The sequence below is a fragment of the Glandiceps talaboti genome, chromosome 7, assembly GCF_964340395.1.
Source record: "Glandiceps talaboti chromosome 7, keGlaTala1.1, whole genome shotgun sequence".
NCBI lineage: Eukaryota > Metazoa > Hemichordata > Enteropneusta > Spengelidae > Glandiceps > Glandiceps talaboti.
In genome coordinates, this window is record NC_135555.1 from 25,332,535 (window position 1) to 25,351,327 (window position 18,793).

The 18,793-nt window shown below is 35.3% G+C and overlaps 1 protein-coding gene across 1 annotated transcript; it reads right to left on the reverse strand.

Moving 5' to 3' along the window:
- Positions 1–2,246: 2,246 nt before the first annotated feature.
- On the reverse strand, positions 2,247–18,161 carry LOC144438209 (bestrophin-4-like). The gene is made up of 9 exons (XM_078127253.1): positions 17,970–18,161; positions 13,793–14,081; positions 12,142–12,296; positions 11,415–11,492; positions 10,015–10,167; positions 5,366–5,446; positions 4,426–4,580; positions 2,949–3,399; positions 2,247–2,279 (listed from the first exon to the last, which is right to left on the reverse strand). Exons 1-9 carry the CDS (start codon positions 18,159–18,161, stop codon positions 2,247–2,249), a joined length of 1,587 nt encoding a protein of 528 aa, XP_077983379.1.
- Positions 18,162–18,793: the final 632 nt, after the last annotated feature.

Genomic DNA, 18,793 nt, shown 5'->3' on the forward strand with positions numbered 1-18,793 from the left:
AATCAAATGGATAAGCTAAGCTTGTGCCCCTTTAATCACAATAGATAAGCTAATCTTATGCCCCTCTAATCAAATAGATAAGCTAAGCTTGTGCCCCTTTAATCACAATAGATAAGCTAATCTTATGCCCCTCTAATCAAATAGATAAGCTAAGCTTGTGCCCCTTTAATCACAATAGATAAGCTAATCTTATGCCCCTCTAATCAAATAGATAAGCTAAGCTTGTGCCCCTTTAATCACAATAGATAAGCTAATCTTATGCCCCTCTAATCAAATAGATAAGCTAAGCTTATGCCCCTCTAATCACAACGAATAAATTCAACTTATGCCCCTTTAATCACAACGAATAAATTGAGCTTATGCCCCTTTAAAGGTCAAATAAAGAAAGATCTTTATGTTGTACATAATTCTGTAGTCATTTGTATATACCTCCCTAGTTCAATGATGAAGGGCATGGGTGTATACACTTGTAACTCCCTAGTTAAATGACAAAGGGTATGGATCTATACACTGGTGATTGTATTGCTGATGAAATGTATTACATTTATACTAATTTATTCATAATAAATGTATATGGCATTGCTTATGGACATCTACAGTTGCTTGTTATGTTAATGAAGTATGTAACATGATCGGTATAACAACCAAGATGATTCTTTTTAAGGGGGCACATTTGATTTTGGATGGAGGGGGGCAGGAGTTTTTAAGAAATAATTGTTGCTAACAGAGGGGAAAAGATTATCTATTGAATGAACCTATTCAGAAAAAAAAAGTTTGGTTCAAGGGTGAAAAGTATAAACTGTTGCCATGGAGCTGGTATGTGTTGCTATGCAGTTGAGAGTTGAAACCATTTTGAAAAGGCAAACTTTCAATATTGTTCACCTTAGATATAATCTTTTCAACAAATCTGAGTAGATTCCCAATTTGTGAAGCGTGTATATAAAACCACACAGCAAAGCAAACTAATGAATGGTTTCAGTGAAGTCTGAAACGTCTTTTGTGACCAAAATACAAAAAAAATTCTAAAATAGAAAAAGTCAGATGATCATCATGCCACACTCATCCCTGGAAACATACATACATCAATGCAAATCAATGAGTGGTTTCAGAGAAGAAGATGAAAATAAAAAAGTTAATAGATGGATAGACAGACGAATGAATGACAACCATCTCAATAATTGTTGACTGTTGAGCTAAATAAAGAGTTTGGGTTACCATCACGATAAAAACATTAATTTGGGGACTATAGCTAATTCCTCCACTTCTCCCCCCTCCTATATCAAATGGTTGAACCCTAAGGTAATTTTCATTAGTACTAGTATTGACAATCATAGGGACACTGGAGTATTGGTCAGTACTAATTATGTAATTATTGTAACATCTGTATATTTAGTACACTAACATATTAATATAGTCTAAGGTATTTAATAAACAAAACAAAAACGCACACATTTTACAAAGTACTATCATTGACAGTGGATAAGTCAATCAATCACTGCGGAACAAACTACAGTACTGCTATTTTGAATGTCCACGTGATGTCCATGTGATGTTAACAACACATACTAAAGAGGAATATTTAGGTACACAAGTACTATGAGACGTGTTTGAGTACAAAGAGTGGACAATACTACAAGGTTAGCACCAACACATCATTAGCAGAAAGATAGTGGTCCCTCTATAATTATAAAGATGAAATCACAAAATAGAACAAGGGTCCGTTGTATTTCAGAAGTTTTAAACCTATCCTAGTGTCACATTATGTGCAGATTCCAAACACTCAAGTATTAAAGTAACATATATATATATCTGTATATTGATATGCCATTGCCATGCCAACGTTGCATTATTGAGTGTAAATGACGTGTAAAGACTACATGCAAGTTTCACGTGATGTTTGCATTTCAACATTGGGTGCATGAACATTGCGTTATTACTTAGAACCAATAAGCCCCCAGTATAAAGCACCAACAAAGTAGGTAGCTTGCAGCCAAGTATCAGCTCTTAGTGTTATTAACCATTACTCAGCAGTCAGGACAGGTAAAACTTCCAACTTTTAATAACAGTATTTTACTAAGGAATTGAATGAGATTAGGCCACACTCTCTGAGATTCCTGTACCATTAATAACGTGTAAATATCTCATCAGAAGTGTAAATATTTTGACATTGAAGTGTCGGCGGATGATATGCGGTGGGTCTCAGTTGAAAGTTGCACACACGATAAAGACAACCACTGCCATCACATCTAGGCTGCTGTGCCGCCCTCTACGTCGATCAACTGAGAGAGAGAGAGAGAGAGAGAGAGAGAGAGAGAGAGAGAGAGAGAGAGAGAGAGAGAGAGAGAGAGAGAGAGAGAGAGAGAGAGAGAGAGGGGGGAGAGGAGAGGAGAGGAGAGGAGAGGGGTGTTAACATAGGGGAAGCAGGGAAAGATAGGGTAGGAAATACGATGGAGGAAGAGAAGAGATCAATACGCTGTTTAATTACCTTTACATTTCAGCATGATGAATTGAACAACTACAATACTTGATATAAGATAATTGCAGGCTTGAATATAAGAATTCACTTTTCTGTGCACAAGTGATAAAATCTGAGTTTAGCTTTCCATACTAAAAAAATATTATTTAATAAGCTAGAATATTTAATTTATTTGATTGATAGACACCAAAGTGCATTCATTCGTTCGTTCGTTCATTCATTCATTCGTTCGTTCGGTTGTTCGTTCGTTCGTTCCGTGCACATTAGCATCCTTAACTAAACTGTTATATTTATAGCTGATACTACAAAAATGAACACACGTCAAGTGTGTACACTAGTGGAGATACATCTTATATTGAATAATAAGTCGAATTAAAATGTCAAATACCCATAAACAATTATTTCTTTGTATTTAATTGTGATAGAGATACCTCACATAGCCATATATTTTACTAGTCATACCAGACATTACCTTCGAAGTATCCTTAGCTTCTTGTACAACTGGAAACTTAACGTTCACCTCCTCATCTGGGGAATAAAACGGTGAACTTGTAGAGACGGTCACATCTTTTGATAGCTGGCTTTCACGTGAAGTTTGTCGCATCATTCTTCCCAGTTTAGGACTCGACTTTGGAGACAACCTTGGCGTTGGGATTCTACTTTCGTTCGGTGTTTGAAATTTGCTTTCATTCGATAGTTCCCGCTGAATATGACTGTTCTTTCGTGATGTTATATATTGAAGTATTTTCCGGGTGGCACTGTCCTTAGATAGCTGCCTGTGAAGTCGTATCTCGTCGCTTCCATTTGGGGAAACCGAAAGAGAATGATCAGATGACTTGTCCGCACCAGCAGATTTTAATGTTGATGGTCTGCTGCATTCCGCAATAGTTTCTAATTGTGTCCACATACTATCATCATAAATACTGTAATTCAAATCAGAACAGTTTTGTATTATTTGTTTAGTATTCTAAGAAGATAATTAAAAATAGATGTATATGATGAGTGAATGATAACGACAGCCTGGCGATGGCATAGCTAAGTAATCTATAAACGACAGCCTGGTGATGGCATAGCTAAGTAGGTAGATTTGATATGAGAGTGTCATAAATCCACGGAAAATATGTAGTTTCCTATGAAACCGAATAGGGAAATGAATAAGGTCGGCAACTGGGTGTGCAGGGTCACAGGGGCGTGTATTTTACTATTATTGCTTAGATTTCCGTTTTCTTAGGAAAATATCATACGAATCTTGCTGCTACAAATGTATCGATCTATAGTACGTATACTATCCCTATACAGGTTGGAATATATATTCAAAAGGTTGTTATATTTAGTCTGTAGACCTGGAAAACAACAATCTATGCAATATTACACGCCCCTGTGTGCAGGGTGTGTGATATGAATGTTAGTGCGCCACCAGGCGTCAGAAAAGAGAATAACATTATTAGAATACAAGATGGCGTCAAATGGTAAACAAAAGATCAAGAGAAATGGACAAAAGGATTAGTTTTACGAAGTTAACACCCCTTACAACCGAATCAAGTTCCAGGGTTTCACTCCCTCGTGTTTGGTGTGAGCTGTTGCAGAATTTGTCGACGTCTTGTGAGCTTACAACTTCACAGTAGAGAAATATGGGCACAACGGCCAAATTGCGAATAAGGAAATGAATACGGACGGGAAACAGGAAACAGGAGCCAACTTCACACACCCATTAAAAACTAGAATTTGGCAACATTTTCAATTTGATGTAACAAAACAAATGGTATGAGTTTATTTTCCTGTGTTACAAGCTAAAATTGATTGTTTTGACTTGATACATCTTGCATCGTCGCAAACCACGGTCGCTTTTATGACACCGTCCAGTACCTGCCCTACCACAGACGTGGTAAGGTGGAAGAATTAACAGCTCTGATTGCGAGAATATACATCTTGTGACAGACTATACTCACTGCATGTTTGTGGTAGACCCCATCCAAGAGTTTTCTTTCTTGTAGGGAAACGATGCTTTAGTATATGGAATGTCGAACTCTGTTTGATCCCAGTATATGTCCTTGTCTAGTTTAGGATGCATTCCATATAATTCATCTACAGTTAATAAACCCACCTGATGAAATATAGCCAGACATTATTTTCTAAGACACCGGAAAAGGCCCTGTCTGTCTGTCTGTCTGTCTGTCTGTCTGTCTGTCTGTCTGTCTGTCTGTCTGTCTGTCTGTCTGTCTGTCTCTGTATGTCTGTCCGTAGGTCTCTGTCTGTCTGTCTGTCTGTCTGTCTGTCTGTCTGTCTGTCTGTCTTTCTATATCTGTCAATCTGTCTATATAATTATATAAATGACAGTAATTGTTATACAAGAGGCATTCAATCCTACATCTATCAAAATTGATCCTGTCTGAGACTTGTAAAAGGGGTGAATGCAATATTTGTGTGTTTGTGTGTGTATGTATGTATGTATGTATGTATGTGTGTGTGTGTATGTATGTATGTACGTACGTACGTACGTATGTATGTATGTATGTATGTATGTATGTATGTATGTATGTATGTATGTATGTATGTATGTATGTATGTATGTATTTATGTATGTGTACATGTATGTGCATGCATTCACGTATGAGTATGTTTGTGCGTGAGTGCGTATGTAAGAATTTATTTCAATAAAACACCCATACCCCAGCAAGTCCAAAGTAGCCAAACCCTGAAATATAAGTGGTGAATTTCTATTGTACGTAAGCTTTGCAGAATAGTCCTAAATATATCCTGTTGTTATTTAATTTATGTCATCTCATTCACTATTATTTGTTTCAATTTCTTTAATTATAATTTCACGGATATTGACGTATTAAAAGACAATTACAATGTTACAATTACAATGATATCGATGTATATTACCTGTAAGTTTCTGTCAACTATAAAGTTAACTTCAAAGTCATCATCATCTTCTCCATATGGGTTGATAATAGCCTCCGCAACCTGTGCATTTTTTTTAAATATCAACATCCCAGTGGTTAATGATAGACAATCCTGCCCACAGCCTTAATGGTTTCAAGTGTTCTACGTGGTGTTGTCTTGGTTAATTCACCCAGGTTGTAGAGGACATAGTCCTACAGACTAATTTGTTATTTCAAGGTACTGAAAAGGTTTACTGCATAAAGAATGCATCTTAGTTACTGTAAACACCCCCCACCCCACCCTACAATCCCACCATCCCACCCCACAATCCCCACAACCCCTTCCAATTGTATTGATTAATGATTAACATCTAACTGTTTCTTGGATATTTAAATAATAACACATGCCAGCGAGGCCAATATCACAATTTAGTGCCCACACAAGGTTTGGCACTCTTTATCAAAATTTCAGTAAAAAGTGTCAGCCCAAGGGCAGGCACTAATTGTGATATTGCCCGAGCGCGTGTATTATTAATTTTATTACACCGTACACTGATCATTGGTCCAGTCATCCACATAGCTACCCTTCATTCTTCATCATTCGTCATTGTTAGAAGAAAAGTTTCTCTTTGATGATGCATTTCGAAATTGTACTTGCATATAAGCATCTAATATGGACATTGCCCTATGGGGTGAGATCCCCGTCAAAATAAATGTATTTAATGTATTTTAAGATTTCCACAATTATTTCTGTATTTATTCACTTTTTTTATTTTAATTATTTATGTAATTATTTTTAAAATTTATATTTCATTATTAAATATTTCCACAATTATTTCTGTATTTATTCACTTTTTTATTATAATTATTTCTGTAATTAGTTTTAGAATTTATAATTTCGTTATTAAATATTTCCACAATTTCATTTTTTATTCACTTATTTATTATAATTATTTCTTTATATATTCACTTATATTCATTTTAATTATTTCTGTATTTGTTCTTAATTTGCTTTTTATTTTTATTTTTCTATTATTAATTCAAGTTGAATTATTTGACTTATGTCAAGAAACTTGCTTATTTAATCATTTGGCTTTATTTCTTAACATTAAATTAATTATAAAATTTATAATTTCGTTATTTAAGTCTGTATTTTGCAACTGTTTCTCTTTTCATCACTATTATTATTATTTTGATTATTTATCGTTTTGAATTATTTCATTTGCTAAGCCAATTTAAACATTCTCAGCAATATATTATGATAATGATGTTCTCTTATCATTAAATTATTTTTTTCAATTCATTATTTTGTTATTTAAGTCTTTATTTTGATTCTTGTTCGTGCTTTAATTTATGCTCTATACCTGCAAACCATGTTTAGTTTATAACTTAAACTTGAACAATTACAATTGATGAATATTTTATTTTGGCGGAGATCTCAATATAGTTTAAAGTAATATATTCTCTATGCCTGCAAACCATGTTTAGTTGATAACTTAAACTTGAACAATTACAATTACAATTGATGAATATTTTATTTTGGCAGAGATCTCACGGTAGTTTAAAGTAATTTATTCTCTATGCCTGCAAACCATGTTTAGTTGATAACTTCAACTTGAACAATTACAATTACAATTGATAAATATTTTATTTTGGCGGAGATCTCACCATAGTTTAAAGTAATTTATTCACTATGCCTGAAAACCATGGTTCGGGGTCATAGATTCGTCCTATGACTACAACGTGCAACGTATTTGGCCCGGAACATGGTTATCAAGCACAGTGAATAAATTTCTTCAACTACCGTGAGATCTCCGCCAAAATACAATAATTAATTAATTTATTATTCTCTATGCCTGCAAACCATGTTCAGGGGCCTACGATACGTCATATGACGTATTTGCATCACTTTTCTCCAATCACGATTGATCACTAACTGACTATCATATGCATCATGGTGACTGAGCTTACAAATCTATGTGATGCATATGCCTGGAACCGTTAGATCGCTGGATGATGTTTCAGAGTTTAATCAGTTGAATACTGCAGTCCATAAAGTTGTTTTGGTTGAAGAAGAATTGGTTTGGCATGCCCTTAGTTTTGATATTCCAAATGAAGTCTTCAATTACATTCGGTACGCTATAACAACTTTACAGGAATGTGATGAAGCTGGCAGTACAGATGTGCGCCATTTATCCCCAAAAATCGGTGAATTACGTGATGTAACAAACTATGACTTTCGAGAGAAAATAAATTCGTAACCGTGAATAAATGTTTGTGTAGTTTTATTAAATGTAAATATGAGACAGTAAGCAGCAGGGTCATAATTTTTTACCTGTATTTTCTATGGACAATCGGTGCCGCGGTGGTGCACATGGACGGTGTAACGTGTATCATCATGCTAGGCACAACATTAGTCAAGTTACGTGTACACCGTATGCTTGTAATGGCAATACTGTCACTCGGTAAATTGTATCATATACCAATATTATATTCCGGCCTTTGAGTGAGAAATGAGACAAGTAAAATTTATAACTGTGAGTAAATGTATGTACTTGTACTATATTAATTGCGATTGTGGGATGGCTGGGTTGTAAATCCTCTTATTTTCTACAAAAAAAGTGACGTGCACGGTGCATACACCATCCCCGGACGCCGTCATCACACAGGCCATGTGTTTTGTACAGTACCTTACGCTCTAACTTTCGAGCAATTAACCCGGATAAATAAAATTCAGCCAATAAAGTTATAACTGTGAATTGATGTTTGTACTTTTAATAGTCTACATTGTGATTATGATACGGCAGGCTCGCAAACCACGATAAGTAAACGATGTATGCCCGGACGCTATGCATATGCAGAGAGCAGATAAACTTAGACCCACGTATGCTACGCTACGAGCATGCACCACAGCTCGGTAAATTATATTGGCTTTTGAGCAAAAAGAAAGAGACAAATAAATTCATGACTGAGTAAATTTTACTTCTTTGATTACTTTGGGACAGCAGGGACAACGCGATAGCCGTCACATATTTTCTTCAAAAGTGACACAACGTAATGCATGTGTAGAACCAACAACATTGTTTGTGTATTCTGTATGGGTAATCTGATGTGCCTTGCCGCCGGGCAAGCAATGCAGTCTAAATGCCACCCACCAACATGCGTGCGGCAAATTTCATAGCCGCCCCCCCCCCCCCTCCTCCAGTTTGGGATAATTTTCCTGTAAAATGTCGTGGAGATCAGTCGCTGTACTGTCGTACACTTTCCGCCATACTCATGATACTTGATTTACTAACAGTGAACTACGTCATGAACGACATATCTTTGGCCCCGGAACATGGTTTGCAAGCATAGTGAATAAATTAAATATTTCAAGTTGATAACTTAAACTTAAACAATTACAATTGATGAAAAGCACAAATAAGAATCAAAATATAGACTTAAATAACAAAATACTGAATTGAAAAAATAATTTATTGATAAGCTTAAGAGAACATCATAATTAAAATATATTGCTGAGAATGTTTAAATTGACTGTAGGCAAATGAAATAATGAAATAATTTAATACGATAAATAATTAAAATCTTAATAATAGTGAGGAAAAGTGAAATCAGATGCAAAATACAGACTTAAATAACGGAATTATACATTTTAAAACTAATTGAATGTTAAGAAATAAAGGTAAATGATTAAATAAGCAAGTTTATTTAATTTTTTATTGAATAATAGAAAAATAAAAATAACAAGAACAAATTGCAAATTAAGAACAAAATACAGAAATAATTAAAATAAATAAGTGAATAAATAAATAATGAAATAATTTCAAAAATAATTATAATTAATTTGACAAAGGAAATACACCTATTTCATTAAAATAAATAAGTGAATAAATAAAGAAAGAATTATAATAAAATAAATAAATTTGACAATAAAGTAAATACATTAATTTTATTAAAATAAAGAAGTGAATAAATACAGAAATAATTGTGTCAATTAAATACATCTATAAATTTGGCGTGGATCTCACCCCATATTGGCCTGCATTATTTGTAGGAAATCGAGTGTCCCCACAGCTAATCTGTAATTATATGTATTAACGTGACATTTCTGCAAGAAATAAACTTTTGTGTCTCCCTGTAGTTACTTTGTCACTTCGACGCGCAACACTGGAAAACATGCGCATAAGAGAAGCGCAACAGTCGAAATAACTTCAGCGGGCAATAGGCAAAAAGCCGGACATTAGTCTTTGCACGCGCGGGCAATAGTCTATTTAAAGAAGATCATGTGATTCGATTCTGACCAATGACAGCTTGTGTAAGAATGTCGAGGTGTAATAAACATATACAACCAGTAGAGCTGTCCATTTCCTCATTGTCTCTATCTAGACAACAGCCTAGAAGAGTTGAAATATTTTGCTGACGAGACACTTATATCAATTTTCTGAAAGTAGGTGTACATGACCATGTCTTGTATCACGCATGACGCGTTCTGGCAAACATGTCAAGAGTAAAATGATCAGTCCAACAAGATTCTTATCGATACTGTCAAAAACCGTAAATTTTTGCCCAGACATGAAGCGAACGGGAATTGAGAACTGCAATTGTTGAAGTCTATGGTGGGTAAACAAAGCAATTATATCAATGATCTACCTTTAGCCATCCGAAGTAGAAGAAGAATTCCAATATTGTGAAGAAGGGAATATAGAGGTCGATAAAATGACCTGCATAACCCTGACTTGTATCTAGGAACTGACGACCAATCAGACACGCAACGAAATACGAATACACTGCCAAAGTAACGACCTACAGTAGAGGAATGTTATAATACATTGAAATATGTTAATTACTTGTTATAGACTAAAAACAAATAAAAACATGTATTTAAATTCCCGTCATCCGATCCACACACTTTCACTTTGAGGTCTTACACTATGAAAACCTAGCCCGGTAACTAGGGGACGCACAAAACTACTTTCAACTATTAGACCTTGTTTCTCAACAGATATTGACATGCTTTATGAAAAACATTTCTACCTCAATTGACTGCAGCGTTATTCGATTCAAAGAAGCCTATTATATGTGGAGGTCGGCCATACTCAATGTGGTGGTCGGAACTTTGGCTCGGAGTAAGAGATAATACAGTGATTATCAACAAACAAACAAAAGCAATGTATCCTGACATGCGCATTAGACGATTGCTATTATCTCTAATTATCCCAGATGTGTTTGCAAACACTGGAATTGTCATTTGCATACATAGATTATTAACATACACTAGAAAGGTCATTTGCATGCTTAGAAAGATTACTAACGTAATTAACATACACTGGGACAGTAATTTTCACACAGCTATTTACATAGATGGAAAGATTATTAAAGTAATTAACATACATTAGAAGGGTCATTTCCATACATGGAAAGAATTAACATATACAGGAAAGGTAATTAGCACCCTCTGGAAAGGTCATTTACAAACATTAGATTGGCCATTTAATACTCTGGAAAGGTCATTTACACACATTAGATTGGCCATTTAATACTCTGGAAAGGTCATTTACACACATTAGATTGGCCATTTAATACTCTGGAAAGGTCATTTACACACATTGGATTGGCCATTTAATACTCTGGAAAGGTCATTTACACACATTAGATTGGCCATTTAATACTCTGGAAAGGTCATTTACACACATTAGATTAGCCATTTAATACTCTGGAAAGGTCATTTACACACATTAGATTGGCCATTTAATACTCTGGAAAGGTCATTTACACACATTAGATTGGCCATTTAATACTCTGGAAAGGTCATTTACACACATTAGATTGGCCATTTAATACTCTGGAAAGGTCATTTGCATACAGTGGAATGGTCCATTTTATTTTCAACCCATATGGACGCAAGCATGATAACAAGAAATAAACAAAACATATAAGTGCATGCAGGCAAAAGTGTTTTATTGAATATAGCAACACATGGTCTACCACAGGATGGTGAAAAACCATTTCAGAGGCAAAACAATAACAAAGATTGTTTGAACAACTTTTACCTGGGTGTAAACAAGAGGTACACTAATCCAATCAAAGGAATACATCATACCAGAATTATCCCGGAATCGTTGAATTTCCTGTAGGTAATATCACATAAAAGCTTTTAAAAGAATGATGTGAATAATCTATTAATTCCAAGGGGTTCCAGCGTTCCGAGACGAAAAATGATTTCCTCTTCCTTCAACCTCAATACTTTCTCATCACCAGAAACCTCCTGAAATAGACATATCTGATACACTTTGATCGTTGGTAATAAAATCTATAGATACGATAGTATAGTTACGATTCGTTTGTCTGGTTAGACGGAGATATTCCACAAAACGATCACCAAGACGACGTACAGTCGAACCTATATATAATAAACCACATTTCTGGCATGTAATGCAATACACTACTTTAGTACTAATACAAGTAAATCTACTCGTAACAGCCACATTGTTCCTGGGGCCAAAATCATGATTAGTATTAATGAAACGACATGTATGTATGTATGTATGTATGTATGTATGTATGTATGTATGTATGTATGTATGCATGCATGCATGCATGCATGCATGCATGCATGCATGTATGTATGTATGTATGTATGTATGCATGCATGCATGCGTGTGTGTGTGTGTGTGTGTGTGTGTGTGTGTGTGTGTCTCTGTGTGTGTGCGTGTGTGTGTGTGTGTGTGTGTGTGTGTGTGTGTGTGTGTGGCTAGATGGATGGATGAATGAACTTACATCAATGAGAGTCTTCATCGCAATATCATCTCGTATCCTACCCTCTCTACGAGATTCCGCCACGAGATTACATGCCCATAAACAGGGAACCCAGAATTTATTGTGAGGACACGGCGTATCAATAAACGCTTGCATTTCTTCTTCTGTGAAGAACCCTTGATGTAAGAAACGAAAACATGCCGTCGTTGAAGACATAGTCAAGAGATGTGATTCAGTCTTGCACGACATACTGGCTTTACAATTGACTATTGAAGACAAAACATCAAATATAAGTAAGAAGCTCTAATGAATGTGCGAAATGTCACAACTGTATGTAGTTGTCTGAGTCGAATGATGTTCCATATAACCCAGTGCATATACTATAATAGGATTAATGTTATTTATTCTATGATATAAAACACCAGATTTAAACTGAATGCCTCCCGTGAGGTAAAAACCATATATCTTTGTTCCTACACAGTAATTGTTGGAATGCAAAATTCTGAGCTACAGCTATCATACATGATGTACCGCTTAATTGGAAAATTAATTATATGAAACTGCGAAATTTGACACTTGCATACTTAAAACATTACCTAATTACCGAAATTCATTAATTATTGAAATTATTCATTACAAAAAGCTATGGATATGTGTTGATGGGTGTGCCAAATTATAATGAATTTAAGGTTTTTTTCTTAAGATATAGCTTAATTACCGAAATCATTAATTATTCAAATTACCCATTAAAAGTAAAAATTGTGTCAACAAACTTCATAGAACATGCACATTGTTATGTGAAAATTATATGAAAGCTGAAAATTGTATTAAGATATAGCCTAATTACCAAAAATCATTAATCATAAATTATTTGTTAAAACTAAAAATTATATTAACAGGCTTTGTAGGATATGTATGCTTATTATGCTTGATGTATGTGCCAAGTGTTGCGGCATTTGAAGTGTGCATTCTTGAGATATGGTTTAGTTACTGAAAATCATTAATTACACAAATTGCTCATTAACACTAAAAACTACGCCAACTGGCTGTATAGGACATATGTGCTTTGTTATGGTAGATATATGTACCAAATGTTACATAATTTGAAGAGTGTATTCTTTAGATATAGCTTAATTACTGAAAATCACTAATCATGCAAATCAATCATTAACGCTACAAATCTTTTAGGATATAAGCACTTCATCATGGTCAATGTGTATATTGAATTTGAAGTCTGCACTCTTAAGATATAGCCTAACCACTAAAACATCAATCATACAATTGACCATTTGTTGGACGTTTGGCAAATTCTAATCAGTTCTTACCATTACCATATAGAACATGTGTAGTAACACCCCCTAGTATGTTTCACTAGAATCTATGCAGTAGTGTTTGTGAGATATCGTGTCCACAGACACAGACAGACAGACAGACAGACAGACAGACAGACAGACAGACAGACAGAAAGAAAGACAGGCATTACCCCCCCCCCTTACTGGAGGTAAGAATGACAATTATCATTACTCATATCTCTACAGAAACATATCTTAATTTAGAACTTTATTCAGATGACGTAAATAAAATATGACGTCAATAATTTAACTCATTGTAAGAGAAAAACAGTTAGCATGCACAAAATACATGATTCTTTCGATAAATTGTACTCAGCTACCTGCTTCTGCTATATGCCATGTGGTTGGAAACCGTTTCTTGATTGGCGGAGACACTGCAGTCAGTACTATAACTGATGATGCATTCACCCAGCGGACAATAGCACGTCGAATCATTCGACTCTTGTCATCTACACCATGGATATTAGCAGCCACATTCTGAGCCACCTGGTCAGTCCATGGAATAACCAGGTATTGGCTCCACCATCGACCGATTATGATAGACACATAGAATCCAAGGATAAAACTCAATGGAATGAATTCGATTCCTTTGTCTGCATACAACGCCAACTATTTATGTGTGGTGAGACAAGTTCAAAGAAAAAGAAAGGTATAAATTATTGTAGAGAATCGTATTACCCAATCTTTTGTTAGGCGTTAAAACATTCTGAACAAAATTCCCTGAACATATAACTCATAACCTAAATTTATAGTACAGTATTTTAGTAAAAGCCAAATAAGCAAATTTTGAATTGTTTTTATCTCAGCAGCATTTCTTTATGCTTAACTTGTTAGAGTAGTCATTTTCACCAATCTTCCAGTCGGCTAGCATTGTGAACAATGCATAGTGTAGAATAGTCGGCTAACATTGTGAACAATGCATAATGCAGAATAGTCGGGTAGCATTGTGAACAATGCATAATGCAGAATAGTCGGCTAACATTGTGAACAATGCATAATGCAGAATAGTCGGCTAACATTGTGAACAATGCATAATGCAGAATAGTCGGGTAGCATTGTGAACAAGGCATAGAGTAGAATAGTCAGTTGGCATTGTGAACAATGCATAGAGTAGAATAGTCGGCTAGCATTGTGAACAATGCATAGAGTAGAATAGTCGGCTAGCATTGTGAACAATGCATAATGCAGAATAGTCGGCTAGCATTGTGAACAAGGCATAGAGTAGAATAGTCAGTTGGCATTGTGAACAATGCATAGAGTAGAATAGTCGGCTAACATTGTGAACAAGGCATAGAGTAGAATAGTCAGTTGGCATTGTGAACAATGCATAGAGTAGAATAGTCGGCTAGCATTGTGAACAATGCATAGGGTAGAATAGTCGGCTAGCATTGTGAACAATGCAAAGAGTAGAATAGTCGGCTAGCATTGTGAACAATGCATAGAGTAGAGTAGTCGGCTAGCATTGTGAACAATGCATAGAGTAGAAAAGTCTGTTGGCATTGTGAACAGTACATAGAAGAGAATAGTATGTTGGCATTGTGAGCAATGCATAGAGTAGAATAGTCGGTTGGTATTGTGAACAATGCATAGAGTAGAATAGTATGTTGGTATTGTGAACAATGCATACAATAGAATAGTCAGTTGGTATTGTGACAAATGCATACAGTAGAATAGTCTATTGGCATTGTGAACAGTACATAGAGTAGAATAGTTTGTTGGCATTGTGAACAATGCATAGAGTAGAATAGTAGGCTAGCATTGTGAACAATGCATAGAGTAGAATAGCCAGTTGGTATTGTGAACAGTACATAGAGTAGAATAGTCGGCTAGCATTGTGAACATGCATAGAGTAGAATAGTCGGCTGGTATTGTGGACAATGCATAGAGTAGAATAGATGGCTAGCATTGTGAACAATGCATAGAGTAGAATAGTCGGCTAGCATATAAGCAATGCATAGGGTAGAATAGTCAGTTGGCATTGTGAACCATGCATAGAGTAGAATAGTTTATTGGCATTGTGAACAAGGCATAGCGTAGAATAGTATGTTGGTATTGTGAACAATGCATAGAGTAGAATAGTCGACTATCATTGTGAACAATGCATAGAGTAGAATAGTCGGCTAGCATTGTGAAAAATGCACAGTGTAGAATAGTCGGCTAGCATTGTGAACAATGCATAGAGTCGGCTAGCATTGTGAAAAATGCACAATATAGAATAGTCGGCTAGCATTGTGAACCATGCATAGAGTCGGCTAGCATTGTGAAAAATGCACAATATAGAATAGTCGGCTAGCATTGTGAACCATGCATAGAGTAGAATAGTCGACTAGCATTGTGAACAATGCATAGAGTAGAATAGTCGGCATGCATTATGAAAAATGCACAACGAAGAATAATCGGCTAACATTATATAACAATGCATAAAGTAGAATAGTCAGTTGGCATTGTGACCAATGCATAGTGTAGAATAGTCGGATAGCATTGTGAACAATGCATAGGGTAGAATAGTATGTTGGTATTGTGAACAATCCATAAAGTAGAATAGTATTTTGGCATTGTGAACAATGCATAGAGTAGAATAGTCAGTTGGTATTGTGAACAATGCAAAGAGTAGAATAGTCAGTTGGTATTGTGAATAGTACATAGAGTAGAATAGTATGTTGGCATTGTGAACAATGCATAGAGTAGAATAGTATGTTGGCATTGTGAACAATGCATAGAGTAGAATAGTATGTTGGTATTGTGAACAATGCATAGAGTAGAATAGTCAGTTGGTATTGTGAACAATGCATAGAGTAGAACAGTCAGTTGGCATTGTGAACCATGCATAGTAGAATAATCTGTTGGCATTGTGTAGAATAGTCGGCTAGCATTGTGAACATGCATAGAGTAGAATAGTCGGCTATCATTGTGAACAATGCATAGAGTAGAATAGTCGGCCAGCATTGTGAACAATTCACAAAGTAGAATAGTCTGTTGGCATTGTGAAAAATGCACAGTGTAGAGTAGTCGGCTAGCATTGTGAACAATGCATAGAGTCGAATAGTCGGCTAGCATTGTGAACAATGCATAGAGTAGAATAGTCGGCTAGCATTGTGAACAGTGCATAGGGTAAAATAATCAGTTGGCATTGTGAACAATGGTTAGTGTAGAATAGTCGGCTAGCATTGTGAACAATGCATAGAGTAGAATAGTCGGCTAGCATTTTGAACAATGTATAGGGTAGAATAGTCAGTTGGCATTGTGAACAATGCATAGAGTAGAATAGTCTGTTGGCATTGTGAATACTGCATAGTAGAATAGTATGTTGGCATTGTGAAGCATGCATAGTAGAATAATCTGTTGGCATTGTGAAGCATGCATAGTAGAACAGTCAGTTGGCATTGTGAACCATGCATAGTAGAATAATCTGTTGGCAGTGTGAACCATGCATAGTAGAACAGTCTGTTGTGAACAATGCATATAGTAGAATAGTATGTTGGCATTGTGAACAATGCATAGAGTAGAATAGTATGTTGGCATTGTGAACAATGCATAGAGTAGAATAGTCAGTTGGTATTGTGAACAATGCATAGAGTAGAATAGTCAGTTGGTATTGTGAACAATGCATAGAGTTGAGTAGTCGGCTAGCATTGTGAACAATGCATAGAGTAGAAAAGTATGTTGGCATTGTGAACAGTACATATAGGAGAATAGTATGTTGGCATTAGGAACAGTACATAGCGTATAATAGTGTGTTGGCATTGTGAACAATGCATAGAGTTGAGTAGTCGACTAGCATTGTGAACAATGCATACAGTAGAAAAGTATGTTGGCATTGTGAACAGTACATATAGGAGAATAGTATGTTGGCATTAGGAACAGTACATAGCGTATAATAGTGTGTTGGCATTGTGAACAATGCATAGAGTAGAATAGTCAGTTGGTATTGTGAAAAATCCATAAAGTAGAATAGTATTTTGGCATTGTGAAGCATGCATAGTAGAATAATCTGTTGACATTGTGAACCATGCATGGTAGAATAATCTGTTGGCATTGTGAAGCATGCACAGTAGAACAGTCAGTTGGCATTGTGAAGCATGCAAAGTAGAACAGTCAGTTGGCATTGTGAAGCATGCATAGTAGAATAATCTGTTGGCATTGTGACTCATGGATAAATTATCCTCTGATATGTTCTTACATTTAGTATACATCACCGATTTATTGTTGATGTATAATAGTAATATCAAAATGAATTCAATCTTCCTGATTTCCCAAAAGAAGTTAAAATATGGGCACTGTTTATAATCATGATATAGTTATGTTTATATTGAAAATAAATGTCGTACAGTGTTGAATTACGATTAACCCAACGTACGTTTACATGTAAATATTTGAACCAGTTATCATAGTAAATATCGTGGTGATCAGTAGTACCGAGACAATGGGAACTGGTTCTGTTGTCAATCATAATAATTGTACACGATATTAAAAGTAATAATGCTCTTTGAAACTAACCTTTTCAAAAACGCGTCTTTGTGATTCACCCAGTGCATTTCTATAGATGACACTCAATAGGTAATAAAGACTAATGAAAATCAGCATTTCTCTGTACAGTAGTTTATATATGCTTCCGCGCCATCGAAACAACAAACTGGAAAACGCCGTCAAACTTGCATTGGCCACTTTAAGAGAGTACGTCACAGTCATTTTGATGACGTCACAAGTTACTTAGTGTTATAGTTAACAATGTTTCAGCATCAGTTTCGTTTGGAGAGTAACCATGAACCTAAGACATTGGAGAATAACCAGATTGTCTCTACTGGTCGTTAAAAAATATATATTATGTTGTGAATATTCATAAACCAGGTGCTTCAAATGTCAACACACGTAGTGCAGACAAATCTTCAAATCAGAGATTGGATTTCATAGCACGTATTATCAGACAGTCCCTATATTGATCGCTGGATCAGGTACGTGATGTCGAAAATATAAAACTACAATTAAAGTAAGATGGTCGTCTTTAAGTATTCAACACCATGGAGAGTGTCAATGTTGATGCCAGCCGACTCATCGATGCAAATGGCTCCGACATCTTCATACAGATAGCACATGAAACAGAATTTACAACAAAAAAAAGATGGTTGTTATAAAATATTTGATTTATTAGTTTATTCACTCATCTTTCTCGATATATCGTAATCTTGTCAAGTTCCCTTTGTGTACCTTATGTCTATCTATCTATCTATCTATCTATCTATCTATCTATCTATCTATCTATCTATCTATCTATCTATCTATCTATCTATCTATCTATCTATCTATCTATCTATCTATCTATC

Excerpts from the sequence above, each read along its gene's own strand:
- LOC144438209 (XM_078127253.1), bottom strand. The coding sequence starts at position 18,161 with ATGACTGTGACGTACTCTCTTAAAGTGGCCAATGCAAGTTTGACGGCG. Across the intron at positions 11,493-12,141 it reads CGATGAAGACTCTCATTGAT|GAAATTCAACGATTCCGGGA; the intron begins GTAAGTTCATTC and ends TATTACCTACAG. Across the intron at positions 4,581-5,365 it reads TAGTTGACAGAAACTTACAG|GTGGGTTTATTAACTGTAGA; the intron begins GTAATATACATC and ends ATATTTCATCAG.